We start from the raw sequence: 17,382 nt of genomic DNA, 5'->3' as shown, positions 1-17,382 counted from the left end.
GCCGACCTGGATTGGCTGAAACTTTTGAAATGACTCATCTAAGCAGATGGTTCAGTTCCATGCTTTCGAAAGGAGATATTAAAAGTATTGTAGACAAGAGGTTACAAGGAAATTTTGATACAAACAAACTCTGTTTGTAAAGCAGTTGTAATAGCATTGGCCTGTGTATGCCCAACTTCAACCAAAGGACCAGCCATGAATCAGGTAGTGGAAGAACTCAGGGTGTGCTTGGAAGCAGAAAGGGCTGGTGGAAGGAAGAGCCACGGGACTACTGATTCAGTTGAATTGATGTCTTTAAATATGATGTCTGAGCAGAGGCCCCTGTCTAGGTAGTACTCCACAGAGTGTATTTTTTTTTGTTTTTTTTGTTTTTTTTGTTTTTTTTTGTTTTTTTTTCCTTTCCTTTAATTGGTTTTTTATTATCCAGATATACGAAATTGAACAGTTTCTTGTATATACTTTTAGATACGGAGATATCCAACTATTTCTTGGCAATCAATCCTATCAATCACCAACAGGGGAAAGCTCAGTCTCTTACGTGGCACTATAAGACCCACACATTGTTACCGGATTTGTCCATGTTATTCATAAATTCTCGTCTAAGAGTACGACATTCTTCATGCAAACTTATCAATTACATACCTTCCATTATATAATACAGGGGATATGCATCAATATTTTCCTTACATGTTTGAACAATTCTAACCCAAAAACTACTATTTGCTGCTATTCGTCAAGTTGGATATACATGCCTTCATAAAAAAAATAATAAAATAATAAAATAAAAAAGAAATTGGATGTCTATGCTATCTTACCTTTTTTTATTATTTATGATTATTTTGCTCTCTTTTTTTTGGACCTTTTCCAATTGATTATTATAAAATATAAAATTTTCTTAGACAAAATTGTTCATGAAGCAAAGAATAGATATATATACATAAGTTCATAAACATTTTGAATATGTACAGGAATTTAGGACCGAACGTTCCAAAATAATAAATTACAACTTTCAAAATATACAGAAATATAACTCAACAATTTTAAAGAAGTTCAAAAGTACAAAACTGAAAATCTTAATAATGTTTAAAAGTTTAAAACCAAATATTGTACAAAAAAAAAAATCAGAAAATGATACAGAACTGAACTACTTTATAATATTCAGTAGTATACGACTGAATATTTTTAAAGTTGTTCAAAAATATACTATCAAGAACCCAGTCACCATTATCCCCCATTGTTCATTGGTTTTCTGCTTTCAAATAAATCATCTTTTATGTTATTAAAAAATAAAGGAAAAAAAAAATCAACTCTAATTCATAATCAGAAACAAAAAAAGAAAAATATTTTAGTGAGAGATTGCATATAATTATTTTAGAATTGTAAAAAAAAAATTATTTATAAAAAATATATAATTTTAAGATGATATGGATTATAATATTTCAAAAACAAATAATATTGTATTAAATAATTTTATATTTTTTATATATTTATATATTTATATAATAATGTATAAAAAAAACAACTATAAAAAAATTATTTTAGAATTGTAAAAACGACTACTCATTCTTTCTGTCGCAATACGAATATTATATTTTAGGGACCCACTTTGACTTTAGTACCAAAGACCACTTAAATCCTTGTGTTACCGGGCCAGATATTGTTTATCTCATTCTCATACATGTCCAACTCGCATTATATATCATGTATAATGAATTCTCTTATTATTATCACAACTACCATGACAATCATCCCTGATATGCTCTTCTTGAACTATTCAAACTAAAAAATAAAATATCGTTCAAAAAATAGTAAAAAATAAAAAAGTAAACATAGATAATTCACTCAAGTAACCAAGTTACATATGCTCTTGAGCCATTCAAACAGAAAAAAGTATTCTGTCAAGGAACCAAGTTGGTTATGCAATTTTCCACTTTTTATGTTTTTGGGACTTTTTTTGTATTGGTTTATATAAACAAGAATATTTTCCCTTTTATTTTTATTTTTTTGGAAATAACATCGTTTCTCACCGTGTATGTACTGTCAGTACCTGGAGAGTTATAAATTAATATTTCTATGCCCCCATATGTCAAGTATTTCTTTTCAGTGAATGCAATTTACAGTTTTATTATAAGTTGTTAAAACAAATCTATCAGCGCCTATAGGATGGTTTGAGGCAAGCGTGTCAACGCCTATAAAAAAAGTGCCTGCTGTTATATATAACTACAAGTATGTATATTAATTATTCAAATCATATTTTAAATCCCAAGTGTCAAATTTATATTTCTAATATGAATTTGCAAGTATGATTACCAGGACCTAACCAATTTTTATCCTTGACTTTTGCTAGATAAAATAGTGATTTTACTACTAAGATTATATTGTAGATAGTTTGGATGAAATACTTTTGACTAATTAAAAATATAATAAAAATAAAGGCGATGAATTAATTTACATACTAAATTTTGGATTTCAATTTATGTGGCGGTGTATTGCTCTTAAAAAATTTGCTTTCATTTTCAACTAAACACTTTCATTATGTGGATTTCAATTTATGTGAATTTCAACTAAACTTATTTAGCGGCCAAAGTATTGCTCTTAAAAAATTTGCTTTCATTTTCAAAGTACTAAACACTTTCATTAGTTATTATATTTGACAAGTGCAAATGAGATAAAAATAATAAATTGCAAAGTCTTTGAATTAGGGTATAGATGTCAAGTGAGGTTGATCTAGTAATAAGCTTCTCATACTACACCATCATTATACACCATGAGGTTATGGATTTGAAATACTCACCCTCTATTTTAAAATAAGAATTATTATATCCAAAAAGAAAAGAAAAAGGAAAAAGAAATTGGTGGGTGTAAGGATGGCAAAATGACTCGGTCTGTCGTGACTCCACAATGCCCCTATATATATATATATATATATATAAAAGAAATAACAATATTATTAAGTTTTAAAATGTAGTTTTCTAAAAAAACACACACACACACATATATATATATATATATATATATATATTTTTTTTAATTTAACTATTAAAAATTTAAAAAGACAATGGGATGGGAAACGGGGATCCCTTTCCAACCCGAGGAATCCCCGCCCCTCTGTGAAACAGGGAATAAGGAGGGAATGGGGATGGAGAATTCCCATGGGGTGGGAATTCAAGGAGGCCATTCCTAGGTGGGTGAAACTTTAGGCACTGTCTTCATCTCATTGCTAGGTGTACTAATTTGATATAATTATAGTCCAAAACAAGGGCAGCCTATTATAATACTCAACATTTTTTACCAAATCAAAATAATAATAGTAATGGACCCCGCAGCGCTTACTTTTTTTTTTTATTAGTCTTATAATTATGTAATAGACTAGACCTGGCAATTTAGATCATGACACGGCGACACGACTCGAAAACGACACGGAATAAATGGGTTTGGGTTTATTATAAATGGGTTCGGGTCATAATCGGGTCAACCCGTTTAACACGATTATTAATCGTGTCATTTTCGGGTTGACCTGTTTAACTCGAAATTGACCCGTTACGACCCATTTATTAAACGTGTCAGTTTCAACCCGACACGATTATATACCTATTACAACCCATTTAAATTTAATTTTAAATTAATATTTTATCACTAATATAATATTTAATAACTAAAAAATATTATAAATTAAAAATTTTATAAAAATAATTTTCTATTACTAATTTTTTAAAAACAAAAAATACATTTTTAATAAAACAAAAACATAAAAATAAAAAAAAATAAAAAAAATTTCGGGTTAATAGGTTAATTTTCGGGTTAACGGGTTAATAGGTTAGTTTTCGGGTTAATAGGTCAATTTCAGGTTAACGGGTTAATAGGTCAACACGACCCGTTAAAATAATCGTGTTAAACGGGTCGTGTCGTGTTGACCTGTTTATAAACAGGTCGGGTTAGTGTTTTAGGTACCTGACACGATTAATAAATGGGTCGTGTTCGGGTTAGGCATTTTTGACACGATTATTAAACGGGTTGACACGAACACGACCCACCAACCCGAATTGCCAGGTATATAATAGACCCCTTAGCACTTACTTTTTTTGTTATTATATAAGATTTTATAATTATGATGAACATATTTTTACTTTGTAGTTCCTAGTGATAACAGAGTATGATAATGTTGGGGACTTGCAAGCTGGCCGGTTTTTTTGTTCTTTTTCTTCAAGTTTTAGTTCTAGTTCGTGCCCAGGATCAATCAGGTTTGTGTGTATATATATATATATATATATACCAACTACGAACAAATCTGTCTTTTTTTTTTTTTTTTTTTTTTTTTTTTGGGCTATGATTTACTAATTGTTCTAGATATTGTCAAATATATAGAGTTACAAAACTTGTTTATTTTGCATTGGCTTCACTTATGTATCCAAATGCCAATTGTTATTATACATCTATATGTCTATATGTCTTATCAGGCTTCATTAGCATAGACTGCGGCCTACCTGGAAATTCAAGCTATAAGGAGGTGGAAACAGGCTTAGTCTATGTCTCAGATGCCAACTTCATAAACACTGGTGAAAGTAAATCCATATCCTCAGAAAACAAAAACAAGTACAAACAGCACTACTCTTTTGTAAGAACCTTCCCTACGGGAATTAGGAACTGTTACAGAATAAGTAACATTGCAAATGGTACGAAGTATTTGATCCGGGCATCTTTTGTGTATGAAAATTATGATGGCCTTGATACGTACCCGGAATTTGATCTACATATTGGAGCTAATTTCTGGGATACAGTAAATTGGAAAAATGACTATATTGACCAACAAAAGGAGATCATACATGTTCCAACCCAGAACCACATACATATTTGTCTGGTCAACAAAAACTTGGGGAATCCATTTGTATCATCAATAGAGCTAAGGCCTTTAAGTCCTTCATATTACAAAACTCAAAGACCTGTGTCCTTGTCACTCATCGAACGTTTGGACATTGGTCCAAGTAAAGGATCATCTAGATATCCTGAAGATGTTCATGACCGCTTATCGGTTGCGTACTGCGATGAGGATTGGACAAATATTAGTACCTCATCCACAATCGAGTTTGATCGTGCGACATACAGACTGCCATCGGTTGTCATGACTACTGCTGCAACACCCAAAAGTGCAGACGGTTCCTTGGAATATCGGCTGCCAACTGATAGTACTAGTACTACTAGTGCACTATATTATGTGTACATGGACTTTGCTGAAGTGGAAGAGCTACAAGCCAACCAGTCTAGAGAGTTCTCAATTTTTTATGATGGAGTGCTTTACTATGAGGCTGAATCTCCTATTCATTTAAAGGCATCACTCATACATACTATCAGAGGAATAGTTGGAGGACGAAGTTTTGTAATCTCTAAGACTGCCAACTCAACCCTTCCTCCTCTTCTTAATGCCATTGAGGTTTATGTGGTCAGAGAATTCTCGCAGTCAGAAACTCAAGAAGGAGATGGTACGTACACTTAAAAAGTACTTTATCAGGCATATTCTTTTATAAAAATTCTATCAATATAGGTGTTGGTTGGCATATATGTGATATATACATATGCAAGTATATTTTATGTGACTGATTGTGATGCATTCATATGCTAGATGATGCCATTACAAAAATTAAGTCAACCTATGGTATGCAGAGGAACTGGCAGGGAGATCCATGTACCCGTGATTACTTGTGGGAAGGTCTAAACTGTAGCTATGATGGGTATGATCCCCCCAGGATCATATCAGTGTAAGTGCATGCATCAAATTATAAATTATACATATTGGTTTTTCAACCTAATTCCACTAATACTACATTTGACAACTTTATTTTATGCGAAAAAATGTTCAATCAGGAATTTGTCCTCGAGTGGGTTAACAGGGGAGATACCTTTGGCCATATCCAATCTCACAATGTTAGAAGTTTTGTAAGTATATATGTCATACAGTGCATATCATATGAATATTGACCTTTTTAGTATGCTAATTAATTATAAGTGACTACTGTATATATTATAAAGGTGGAAAAAAAAAATTTCTTCTCCTTTTTTTTTTTTTTTTTTTTTTTGGGGTCAAAATTAATAATTTCAAATTTAAATTCCTGCAGGGATCTATCATTCAACAATTTTACAGGACCAGTGCCTGAGTTTCTGTCTCAATTGCCAAAATTAAGGGTCTTGTAAGCAATTGATTTTGATTTATGGCTGATACAGCAAATCTTTAGCTACAAATCTGGAGACTTATATATGTAGTTCTGTTCCTTGACAGAAACTTGGAGAGAAACAATCTGAATGGTTCACTTCCTGATCAACTCATAAAGAAATCGGAAGATGGATCCCTAAATTTAAGGTATGATTTTCGTTCATGTCAACAAAGCTACCTAACATATTTTGTTATGCTACTTATCGCCAATAACGTGCATAATTACTTCCCTGCAGTGTGGACCAAAATCCAAATCTATGTACATCAGTTTCATGCAACAACAAGAAGAAGAAAAATGTTGTTGTTCCAGTAGTAGCATCTGTTGTTGGAATTTCTGTCCTCTTGCTACTTGTGACAACAACCTGTTGGTTCCTTAAAAAGAAAAGACAGCACGGTGGTCAGTTTATCTTTAAATTAGTAATGAATGCTGAAAAAAAAAAAAAAAAAAGTGGTATTTGTAAAAATCAAATATTCTCACTGACCTTGCATGATTGATTAGCTGCAGAGGTAGAAAATAAAAATTCCATCACTCAACATGGGTCATTTGAGTCAACGAACCGACAATTCACAGGGTCTGAGATACAAAAAATTACCAACAATTTTCATAGGGTCCTTGGTGGTGGTGGATTCGGAACAGTTTACCATGGATACATAGATGGTAACCAAGTAGCTGTGAAAATATTGTCCCCATCATCAGTTCAAGGATATCAACAATTTCATGCAGAGGTCAATCTTCTCATGAGAGTTCATCATAGAAACTTGACAAACCTTGTTGGATATTGTAATGATGGAACTAACTTAGGGCTCATCTATGAGTATATGGCCAATGGGAATTTACAAAAGCATATTTCAGGTTTGGCTGCAAACTGATCCAACTTTTTCTTTTTACAAGCTTTTCAAAATTAACATAAATGACAAGAACTTGTTAATATGGATATGTAGTTGGAAGTTCAAGGATCTTGAAATGGGAAGACAGACTCAGAATAGCCATTGAGGCAGGACAAGGTCAGCAAGTTAATCATTTTCTTATATCGTTCATTAGTTAGCATCCCTTTTACAAAATTTTCACTAGAAATTAATAACGTCTATGGTTTTCTGAATTTGTAGGATTGGAGTATTTGCATGATGGTTGTAAACCTCCTATAGTCCACAGGGATGTGAAATGTACAAATATTTTATTAAATGAAAATTTCCAAGCCAAACTATCTGATTTTGGTCTATCTAAAATGTTCCCTACCGATAATAAGACTCATATATCAACAGTTGTTGCTGGCATTCTCGGGTACCTGGACCCTGAGTAAGCATATAATTGATAGCTTCCTGGTTTATCTGTAAAATGTTCCAATTTATATATTATTATTGAGGATTTGAGTGGCACTGTTTGGCCTGCAGGTACTACATAACAAATTGGTTAAATGAGAAGAGTGATGTTTATAGTTTTGGAGTAGTGCTTTTGGAGATAATCTCAAGCCGACCTGCAATAGCCAAAAACTCCGACAAGACTCATATAAGTAGATGGGCGAGTTCCATGCTTGCCAAAGGAGACATAACAAGCATTGTGGATAAGAGGCTACGAGGAAACTTTGAGACGAACTCTGTGTGGAGAGCTGTTGAGATAGCAATGGCCTGTGTATCCCAAACTTCAACGAAAAGGCCAATGATGAATCAGGTAGTGGCAGGACTAAAGGAGTGCTTGGCAGCAGAAAAGCCTCGTGGATTGAAGGGCCACGAGACTAATGATTCAATTGAACTGATGTCCTTGAATACGATGTCTGAGCTGAGGCCCCTGGCTAGGTAGTACTCCACAGTATCATATTTGGCGTGCCATGTTCAAATCTTCTCTGTTTTAATGTTGATCAAGTAATGTTTTAATGTACTCGGACCATTAAGTTGTTCCGGATTTACCTGTATCTTTGTTTTTCTATTTACTATTTTGTTGACACTTTAAATAGATATCTTTTTTTTTTTTTTTTTTTTGGCTATGAAAATGGGGGGTTTGTATTAACCAAAAAGGAGGCAACATACACTGTACAATCAAGGAACAGGTAGAGGGAAACTAACCACTCTCCTTGTTCATCTCAACGAAAATTCTAGGAAATAAAGAGGAGGGCACATCCCCATTCCAACCAATAGACAGACCCCATCGGGCTATATTGTGAGCTAGTTTATTATTGTTTCTTGGGACCCAAGCAAAACATACAGAAAGCAAATTTGAACACAAACCTAGAATATCCTAAATAAAATCTGAGGAAGACCAATGACCAAATGTAAAACTTGGATTGTTGAGGCTTTGTATAACAACTTTGGCGTCACTTTCACAGCACAAGTTGTGGTGGCCTTCTTCGATGGCCAATGACACTGCCCTGAGAATCGCTAGTGCTTCTACTACTTCAGGAATAGTAACATTCTCCTTAAAAACTTTAACCTTTAGAACCCTTCCCATGTGATTCCTAACAATAACTCCAATGCCAGCTGATCCTTTCTTAACTGCAACATCACAGTTGATTTTGATTACATCCACCGGAGGAGGGCACTAAACGCTATCAGCAACCAGCCTGGGGTTATTGGACTGATGCCGAAGGGTCCTGAACTCCTTGTGCTCCTCAAACCTGGTAAACAAAGCCCTCATTTCATCTTCTAGTGAACACCTGAATTATCGAAGATAGATCTGTTTCGGATCCTCCAAATTGTCTCGAAGATAAGAGCTGTAAAAAGAAAAAGGTCATTGCGGTCAGATGGATGGACTGGCAGTTTCCTGGCTGGATCCATTAAACTCCCTAAATAATAATCCAGGCTCGCAGGATGGATATCTTCTCACTTTATGCTCCATGGGGAAGCCAACTAAATAGCTCTTGCCAAATTATAGTGGAAGAATAAGTGCACTTCATTTTCGATGCACTCATAGCCAAAAGGGCAATTGGGGTCATCCAAAATCCAATTTCTCCTTAAAAAAACTAATCTCATCGAAAGACCATGGGACGAGAGCTTCCAGATGAACAACTTGAGCCAGTCATGAATGTTTCTATGCCAAAGAAATTTCTACCACTCGCCGACCTCCCCTGGGATTGGATTTAAGAATTTATACATTGATCTAACTTGAAATTTACATGAGGGTCTCCCCAACCATAATAACTTGTCATCTAATGAACTGTTGGCCCCAGAAAATTTTCATAATGTTTCTTATAGAGGCACTATCAAACAAGCTCTCTAGTAAAGGTCTACTCCATTCTCCATTGTCTAGCAAAAGAGAGTCAACCATCCCAATTCTGATGTCAAGCGAATTTGGATTTGGGGAAGGTTGAAAGTTTGGGTTATTGGGTATCCACAGATCCTCCCAATAATTAATGCTATTGCCTTTTCCCACTCTAAAGTAAATGTCTTTTGTTAGGACAGATCTAACACTTAGAATACCTCTCCATTGCCAGGATTGAGATTTTTTCCTTCCCGCACACATAAATGAAGAGTGAGGAAAATATTTGGCCTTAAGTGCTTTAACCCAAATTAGCTCCAGGAGCCTTCGGACCCCCAAACCTCCCTGAAACTTGGAAGTATAAACTCTCTTCCATGAGACTGAAACGAATTTAAAGGAAGGGCAGGCTGAACCTTTCCATAGGAAGTTTCTTGCTATCTTGTCGATGCTCCTACACCATCCTCGAGGCAGTTTATGCATAGATAAGAGTGTATAGAGGAATGACAGTGATCACTGACTTTACTAAAACATATCTTCCTACTTGCATTAACTCTCTTTTTTAATTCTTCAAAATCCTTAATCTTGCTATTACCAGCGAAAAGAGGGTTTCCCAAGATTTAGCATCTTTTGGTAACTCGTTAATATTAAGGATACATTTGAGCTCGGCTTTGAGGTTACCGATATGAAACACAAGATTGGTGTGACGAAGGAATGAGAAAATGGAACAGAGGATATGTGTCCTGTTTTTATTACTTTATCCTGGAATGTTATGCTTGGACCAAGGTTGAAATGAATTCCAGAATGCAGACCCAAAGTAAGAATCAAGTCCATTTATGCAAGGCCAAACTTTAGGCGCACTTTTAATTCATAAGTTGAAGCCCAAGTGTTTCAGCCCAATTAGTCATTTTTATATTCTATTGATTTTTTTTTTAATTTGGTAATTAATATATTTTCTATATATTGATTTATACAAACAAGAAGAAATTCATTGGAAACTTTCTAGAATGGAAAAAAAAAAAAAAATCCACTAGTATTTCGAGTGGATATGTACGTACTATGTAACAGGGAGAACATCTTTAGGAAATAATCAAATTAATATTTGTAATTGTCTAATGCAAATATACATTTATTATGCTCACTGAATAGTTAGAGATGCCGCAAGCAAAGATCATACAGCATAAATCACTGGTGATCTCATTACCCCAAAAAAATAAATAAATAAATAAATCGCTGGTGATCTTCTCTATCTTATAAATAGTTAAAACCATATCAGCTTTTCTATTCTAACACTAGGTGGGTCCAGCCAGTTTTTCAGTCGGGGTACCGGTCTTACCAGTGTATGAGAGAGAGGAGAGTGGTACTCCAAAAAGTCTTTTTTTTTCGTAAATTAAATGATAACGATTGCATTATGATTCGCATCTATTCACACAGTAATTCGCAGTACAAGTGTATAGTACAAGATCAAGTACAGCTTGCCATACTCTTACATTCTGGTGACATCATCTTATGCAAATTGGCCCTGGCACTACCAAGTCATAATAATACAAATAATAATAATATATACGTACTCAAAAAAAAAAAAAAAAAAAATTGCTCAATTGGCTACATATATGTCCCACGTAGCCAGATTATAATTTTTTTTTTTTTTTTTTTGGGGTAATGACCACCCTGAATATATTTATGAATTAATTTTAAATGTATGATATATAGTACATATGGTTTAATAAGATGGTAATCGTTAATTCACAGCTTTGTTAAACTTGATAATATTCCAAGCAAGATCAATGATAGTATGATAATGTCGGGGATTTTCAAGCTGCTTGGTGTTTTTCTTATTATTCTTCTAGTTGATGCCCATGATCAGACAGGTAAATATGTAACGCATATTGAATATCTGAACATATACATGTTAGAGGTAGAAGTAGATCTAATTTTAATGAATATGTTAGCTATAGCCTAAAGGTATCTTCTTAGACTAGTATAATTAGGTACTAATGGTGATATGTATCTGTCTCAGGCTTCATCAGCATAGATTGCGGCCGACCTCATGTTTCGAACTACAGTGAGAAGACAACAGGGTTAGTCTACATTCCAGACACAACCTTGACAGACAGTGGTGAAAGTAAATCCATCTTGGACATGTACAAATACGACAATCAACAGCAGCTTTGGTATCTAAGGAGCTTTTCCGACGGATCGATTAGGAACTGTCACAAAATACATATTAAAAATGGTGATAAATATTTGATCCGAGCAGGCTTCTTGTACGGGAATTATGATGGCCAAGAGAAATCGTTACCAATAAAATTCGATCTGCGTCTTGGAGCCAATGTATGGGATTCAGTAGAGGTGGAAGATTCAGCTACTTACATAGTGAAGGAACTCATACACGTTCCTCTCCAAAACTATTTATATATATGCCTCCTCAACACTGGCTCTGGTACTCCCTTTATATCATCAATAGAATTAAGGCCTTTGGGTAAGGAATTGTATGAAACTCAACTGGGTTCCTTGGCATTGGTCAATCGCTTGGACACTGGTCCAATATATACTAAACCTTACAGGTGAATCAGTCAATTTTCTTATTTTTTGTATGTAACAAATGTTTAACATTGCTCTAATTATAATTCCTTGATTACTACTTTATGAATATAAAGGTATCCTGTGGATGACTATGATCGTTTTTGGTATTCACATCGGGACGGGAATTGGACAAATATAAGTACCATGCTTCCTTTTGATGACTCTGATCATGACCATGAGGGATCAATCCAACTGCCAGCAGTTGTCATGAGCACTGCTGCGACGCCCAAAATTGCAAAAGCATCATTGGAATATGAACTGCCGAGTACCGATCATACTGCTTCTTCCCCTGCATATTATGTGTACATGCACTTTGCTGAAATCCAAGACCTCCAAACCAACCAGTCTAGAGAATTTACAGTTTCCTATAATGGAAATATCTACTTTGAGGATTATTCTCCTAAGTATTTGCAAGCAACTACCTTGTCCATCGATGGTGTAATTGGAGGTCAACACTTGGTAATCTCTATGACTGCTAATTCAACCCTTCCTCCCATCATCAATGCCATCGAGGTTTATGTGGTCAAGGAGTTCTTTGTCTCGGACACCGATGAAAAAGATGGTATATATGTATATATGTATGTATATATGTATGTATGCATGTATGTAATGGTTAAACTTTTTCTGTATGGATGATCTGAAATATATATATGTATATTACTAGCTGACGCCATCACAAAAATAAAGTCAACTTATGGAATAGAGAGAAATTGGAAAGGGGATCCATGCATCCCTAAAATCTACTTGTGGGAAGGTCTAAACTGCAGCTATGCTGATAGTAATGATCCTCCAAGAATCATATCCTTGTAAGTATAATGCTCCTAATAACATTAAACATATTTATTTCTCTAAAATAAAATATGATATAAATTAGAAATTCTCTAAACCAGTATCCTCATTCCTCAATAAGAGTCTCATTGATATGTTATATATTCATTCAGGAACTTGTCCTCAAGTGGATTAACAGGGAAGATACCTCTTGCTATATCCGATCTCTCTATGCTAGAAGTTCTGTGAGTATATATGTATAAATACTGACCAATTGGTAATAATTATAGACCTGTATCTTGACAAACAATAGTTTTAATTAAATGAATCAAATTGATCATAATTAAATCTCAGGGACCTATCGAACAACAATTTTACAGGACCAGTGCCAGAGTTTCTATCTAATTTGCAAAACTTAAGAGTTTTGTAAGTAATTATTTTTTGTCTAGGCCAAATGAATGATTATGAAAAATCTCGCCATAAAACTTGATGATATATGGTATATATGGTGCTGTGCCTTTGCAGAAACTTGGAGAAAAACGATCTAAATGGCTCAATTCCAGTTCAGCTAATAGAGAGACAGAATGATGGTTCTCTAAAATTAGAGTATGCTTTTTTGTTGGAAAGTATAATATAATGCATAAACACATATATGACATTAATTTATGACTGACATAGTTGCTTCCCAGTGTGGACCAAAATCCAAATCTATGTATTTCAGATTCATGCAAAAGGAAGACAGAGAAAAATGCTGTCAACATTGTTCCAATAGTAGCGTCAATTGCTGGAGCCTTTGTCCTCTTATTAACCGTGATGGCAATCTATTGGGCCTTTAAAAGGAAACAGAAACCTAGTGGTATATCTAATTTATATCAAATACTTGTCAGAAATGTTATATCTATATATTGGCCATAAAAACCTTGATCACTAATTATCGTAGACCTTGCTTAATAGATAAAACAGATGAAAAATCGATCACTGAATACGGGACAGTGGAGTCGATGAAACAACAATTTACATGGGCAGAGATACAGAGCATAACCAACAACTTTGAGAGGGTTCTTGGTAAAGGTGGATTTGGAACAATTTACCATGGCTACATAAATAACGATACTCAAGTTGCTGTCAAAGTGTTGTCTGCATCATCATTTCGAGGATATCAACAATTTCATGCTGAGGTATGTATGCAATCAAAGCTAGCAGTATTAACTAATGTGTATGCCTTTCTTAAATGGTAAACATAGATATTAAACTGACATTAGATCGACTTTTTAAATCTAATTGCAGGTTAGTCTTCTGATGAGAGTGCATCATAGAAATTTGACAGCCCTTGTTGGATATTGTAATGATGGAAATAACGCATGCCTCATATATGAGTACATGGCAAATGGGAATTTAAAAACACATATTTCAGGTTAATTTGGCCGGTATTAGTATACTAATTGAATATATATATATATATATATATATTCTTTATCTTATAAGAGTAAAAGCTTTCAAAATGATATAAAAACTGTGATATATATTATCCCACAAGTTAAACAATCAAGTGAGATCAACTAGGAAATTAAATTTCTTGTATTCATGCTACTAGTTGACTCCAAGGACCCAGAAGTCCAAAACACATAAATTAGAAGTACCAAAAATACTATAGTACTGGTGTATTTAAATTGCTTTTTAATTCCCTCATGTTTAGAGCTGATTGAGGATTTTTTTTTTTTTTTTCCCCTTTTCTTTTAGTTAACAAGACAAAAGGCAAAATGACAACTTTTCCATATGGATGTAGGTGGCAGTTCAAGTAACATCTTGAAATGGGAAGACAGACTTCGAATAGCAATTGAGGCAGCACAAGGTCCAGGAAGTTCATGATTTTCAATGGTCATTTGTTACCATCTTTATTCTAAGATTTTCACTAGCTACAAGTAATGTCTCTGGTTTTATGAAATGTAGGACTGGAGTATCTGCACGATGGTTGTAAGCCTCCAATAGTCCACAGAGACGTGAAATCTACAAATATCTTGTTAAATGAAAATTTCCAAGCCAAACTATCTGATTTTGGCCTATCCAAGATATTTCCTAATAGTGGTAAGACTTATGTATCCACAGGAGTTGCTGGCACTCCCGGGTATCTTGACCCTGAGTAAGCATATAAAGTTTATATTTAATCAACCTACTAGCATCTTTGCTTGAAGGTGTCGATGATTAAATTGAACAGCATTTTTCGGTTTGCAGGTACACCATAACAAATAGATTAAATGAGAAGAGTGATGTTTATGGCTATGGAGTTGCATTGCTGGAGATTATTACAGGTAGACCTCCGATAGATAAATCCCATGAGAAGGCTCATATAACAACATGGGTCAGTTCCATGCTTGCCATAGGAGACATTACTAGTATTGTTGATAGCAAGCTACAAGGAAACTTTGATACAAACTCTGTCTGGAAAGCTCTTGAAACAGCTATGGCATGTGTATCCCAAACTTCAACAAGAAGGCCGACCATGAATCAGGTAGTGGCGGAACTAAAGGACTGCTTGGCTACTGAACGGGCTCGTGAAAGCAAGGGCGATGACAGCGGGTTTAAGGATTCAATTGAATTGGTTTCTTTGAATTTGACATCTGAGCTGAATCCCCTGGCTAGGTAGGACTTCTCCCCAAAAGATAGTACATCCTTGGGGCCGAGTTTAGCTGAGAACTTGTTTGAGATTTTTATTCTTTCTTTTCTTTCATCTGGTTGTGTAATGCACGGTTTCTTCGTAAGGAAATTACTTTAGATTAATATTGGAGACTCATTCAGCTATTTCTTGATCAAAACCAATTCCACTTCAATTTCTTTACTTAGTTATATACATGTACATGATACTAAAAGGATGATGACATATTAGAAAAGTAAAGACAACAAGATGTTGGTCGACTTGAAAAATATAAATAGATATAATAACTTAGTCGGATTATAGTTGAAGATGAAGAATTCTGCAAATAATTGGTTGTATGACCAAGTGGTACTGATCATGATTTCCTTTTTTATAGTATAAGGTTTATATAAATGATACTCTACCTATAACAAAAGAAAATTAGGGTTCCTATTATATTTGTTTGAATTTAATAATGAATGGAATATCTGTAGCAGACTTTCTAAGAAACTACTTATATAATGTTAATTAAGAATTCAAAACAATTGAGGTGGGGAAAACTACTTTTTTCTTATCTATTTTCCTTTTAGTGCAAGTTGAGTAATTTTTTTTTTTATTTTTTTTTTCATTGACTTTTTTCCAATTGATTTTATATAAAGTAGGAAAATTTAATGGGAAAATGCTCAAGTAGAAAAGAATATCCACTAAATTCAAACGGATAATTAGCAGCAACAACATCTGAAAAGACCTAATTAAAATTTTTTAAACTAATTTTTCTACACCCCAGATATGTCTGTTATTTAGGTTTTATTATAAAGTTGTGGTTGGAACAAACCTGTCAATAAGTTCATTACCTATTCTATTAATTAATGATTACTTGGCAATTGTCAACGTGTATGCATGTATCGCAAGTGGGCCCTCTCATATCATTTATATATTAAATACAACAGATATTGGACACATCTTTTTCGATATGACATTCTTTCATCCAAAATGAAAGCTTCACTACAATATATTATCGATCGAGGGACTCACTCAAATCCTCATTTGTAAATATTTCACACCAACATTACGCACATGGTTTTGTGATTTACATATAAAGATGATATTCCTGGTGGTAAACATATGCTTATCCACTGAACTCATCTAGCGACAACAAAGTAGGTGATAATGTTGGAGACTTGCAAGGTGTTTGTTGTTTCTGTTCTTTTTTCTTCTACTTCTAGTTCATTGTCAATATCAATCAGATATCAAAATATACAGCCTTGTTACAATGTGTGCCAGTCTTGTATCATAAAGAGGCTGCCAACTGTATTTTGTCAACTGTAGACTCGAAAATTCAGTTTATTGTCAACAAAAGACTGGTGGCATGCTCGTTACCATGCGGGACTGGTGCGTATTTTAGCAAAATATTATATATATATATATATATACATACAAAACGTGTGAGTTTTGGTTTTGATTTAGGACTGATTGTTTTGGCATCGCTGAAGTTGTTAGTCATGTCTATTTGTCTGATTAGGCTTCATCAGCATAGACTGCAGCCAACTCAATAATTCAAGCTATAGAGAGGAGACAACAGGCTTAATTTACATTTCTGATAGCAGCACCATAGAGAGTGGTTGCAAAGATAACTATCAACAGCAACTCTGGTATCTTAGGAGGTTCCCTCAGGGAATTAGGAACTGTTACAAAATAAGTAACGTTATAAATGGTACTAAGTATTTGATCCGAACAGAATTATTGTATGGAAATTATGATGGCCAAGATACATTACCGGAATTCGACCTGCATCTGGAATCAAATTTGTGGGATACAATAAAGTTAAAATATACAGGAATTAGCCTAATCAAGGTGATCATACATGTTTCATTGCATAACTATTTATATATTTGACTGGTTAATACAGGCTTTGGCACACCATTCATATCAACAATTGAATTAAGGCCTTTGAATATGTCGTACTACCCAACAAGAACACCTGGGTACTCCTTGGAACTAGTC

General features: G+C 34.1%; 2 protein-coding genes across 4 annotated transcripts; both read left to right on the top strand.

The window, feature by feature from the left end:
* The first annotated feature begins 4,112 nt into the window (after positions 1 to 4,112).
* On the top strand, positions 4,113 to 8,082 carry LOC132803405 (probable LRR receptor-like serine/threonine-protein kinase At1g05700). The gene is made up of 11 exons (XM_060816310.1): positions 4,113 to 4,241; positions 4,458 to 5,477; positions 5,618 to 5,753; positions 5,860 to 5,931; positions 6,111 to 6,182; positions 6,272 to 6,352; positions 6,442 to 6,602; positions 6,705 to 7,058; positions 7,148 to 7,210; positions 7,313 to 7,502; positions 7,598 to 8,082. The coding sequence occupies exons 1-11, from the start codon at positions 4,154 to 4,156 to the stop codon at positions 8,001 to 8,003; spliced, it is 2,643 nt and encodes an 880-aa protein (XP_060672293.1). The 5' UTR covers positions 4,113 to 4,153; the 3' UTR covers positions 8,004 to 8,082.
* A 2,928-nt stretch (positions 8,083 to 11,010) lies between these two features.
* On the top strand, positions 11,011 to 15,524 carry LOC132803080 (LRR receptor-like serine/threonine-protein kinase IOS1). 3 transcript variants are annotated; one of them, XM_060815324.1, is made up of 13 exons: positions 11,011 to 11,263; positions 11,413 to 11,959; positions 12,053 to 12,540; positions 12,643 to 12,784; positions 12,920 to 12,991; positions 13,101 to 13,172; positions 13,272 to 13,352; positions 13,436 to 13,602; positions 13,701 to 13,924; positions 14,034 to 14,160; positions 14,533 to 14,598; positions 14,697 to 14,831; positions 14,979 to 15,121. In XM_060815324.1, exons 1-13 carry the CDS (start codon positions 11,188 to 11,190, stop codon positions 14,987 to 14,989), a joined length of 2,208 nt encoding a protein of 735 aa, XP_060671307.1. In that variant the 5' UTR covers positions 11,011 to 11,187; the 3' UTR covers positions 14,990 to 15,121. The 3 variants fall into 3 exon arrangements, with proteins under 3 accessions (XP_060671307.1, XP_060671305.1, XP_060671303.1); XM_060815322.1 differs by having other exon boundaries at positions 14,697 to 14,886; positions 14,962 to 15,119; XM_060815320.1 differs by having other exon boundaries at positions 11,013 to 11,263; positions 14,697 to 14,886; positions 14,979 to 15,524.
* The last annotated feature ends 1,858 nt before the right edge of the window (positions 15,525 to 17,382 follow it).

This window comes from Ziziphus jujuba, chromosome 1 (genome assembly GCF_031755915.1).
Source record: "Ziziphus jujuba cultivar Dongzao chromosome 1, ASM3175591v1".
NCBI classification, from domain to species: Eukaryota; Viridiplantae; Streptophyta; class Magnoliopsida; order Rosales; family Rhamnaceae; genus Ziziphus; species Ziziphus jujuba.
Note: the sequence above shows the minus strand (reverse complement) of the source record. Positions and strands in the feature narration are given on the sequence as shown.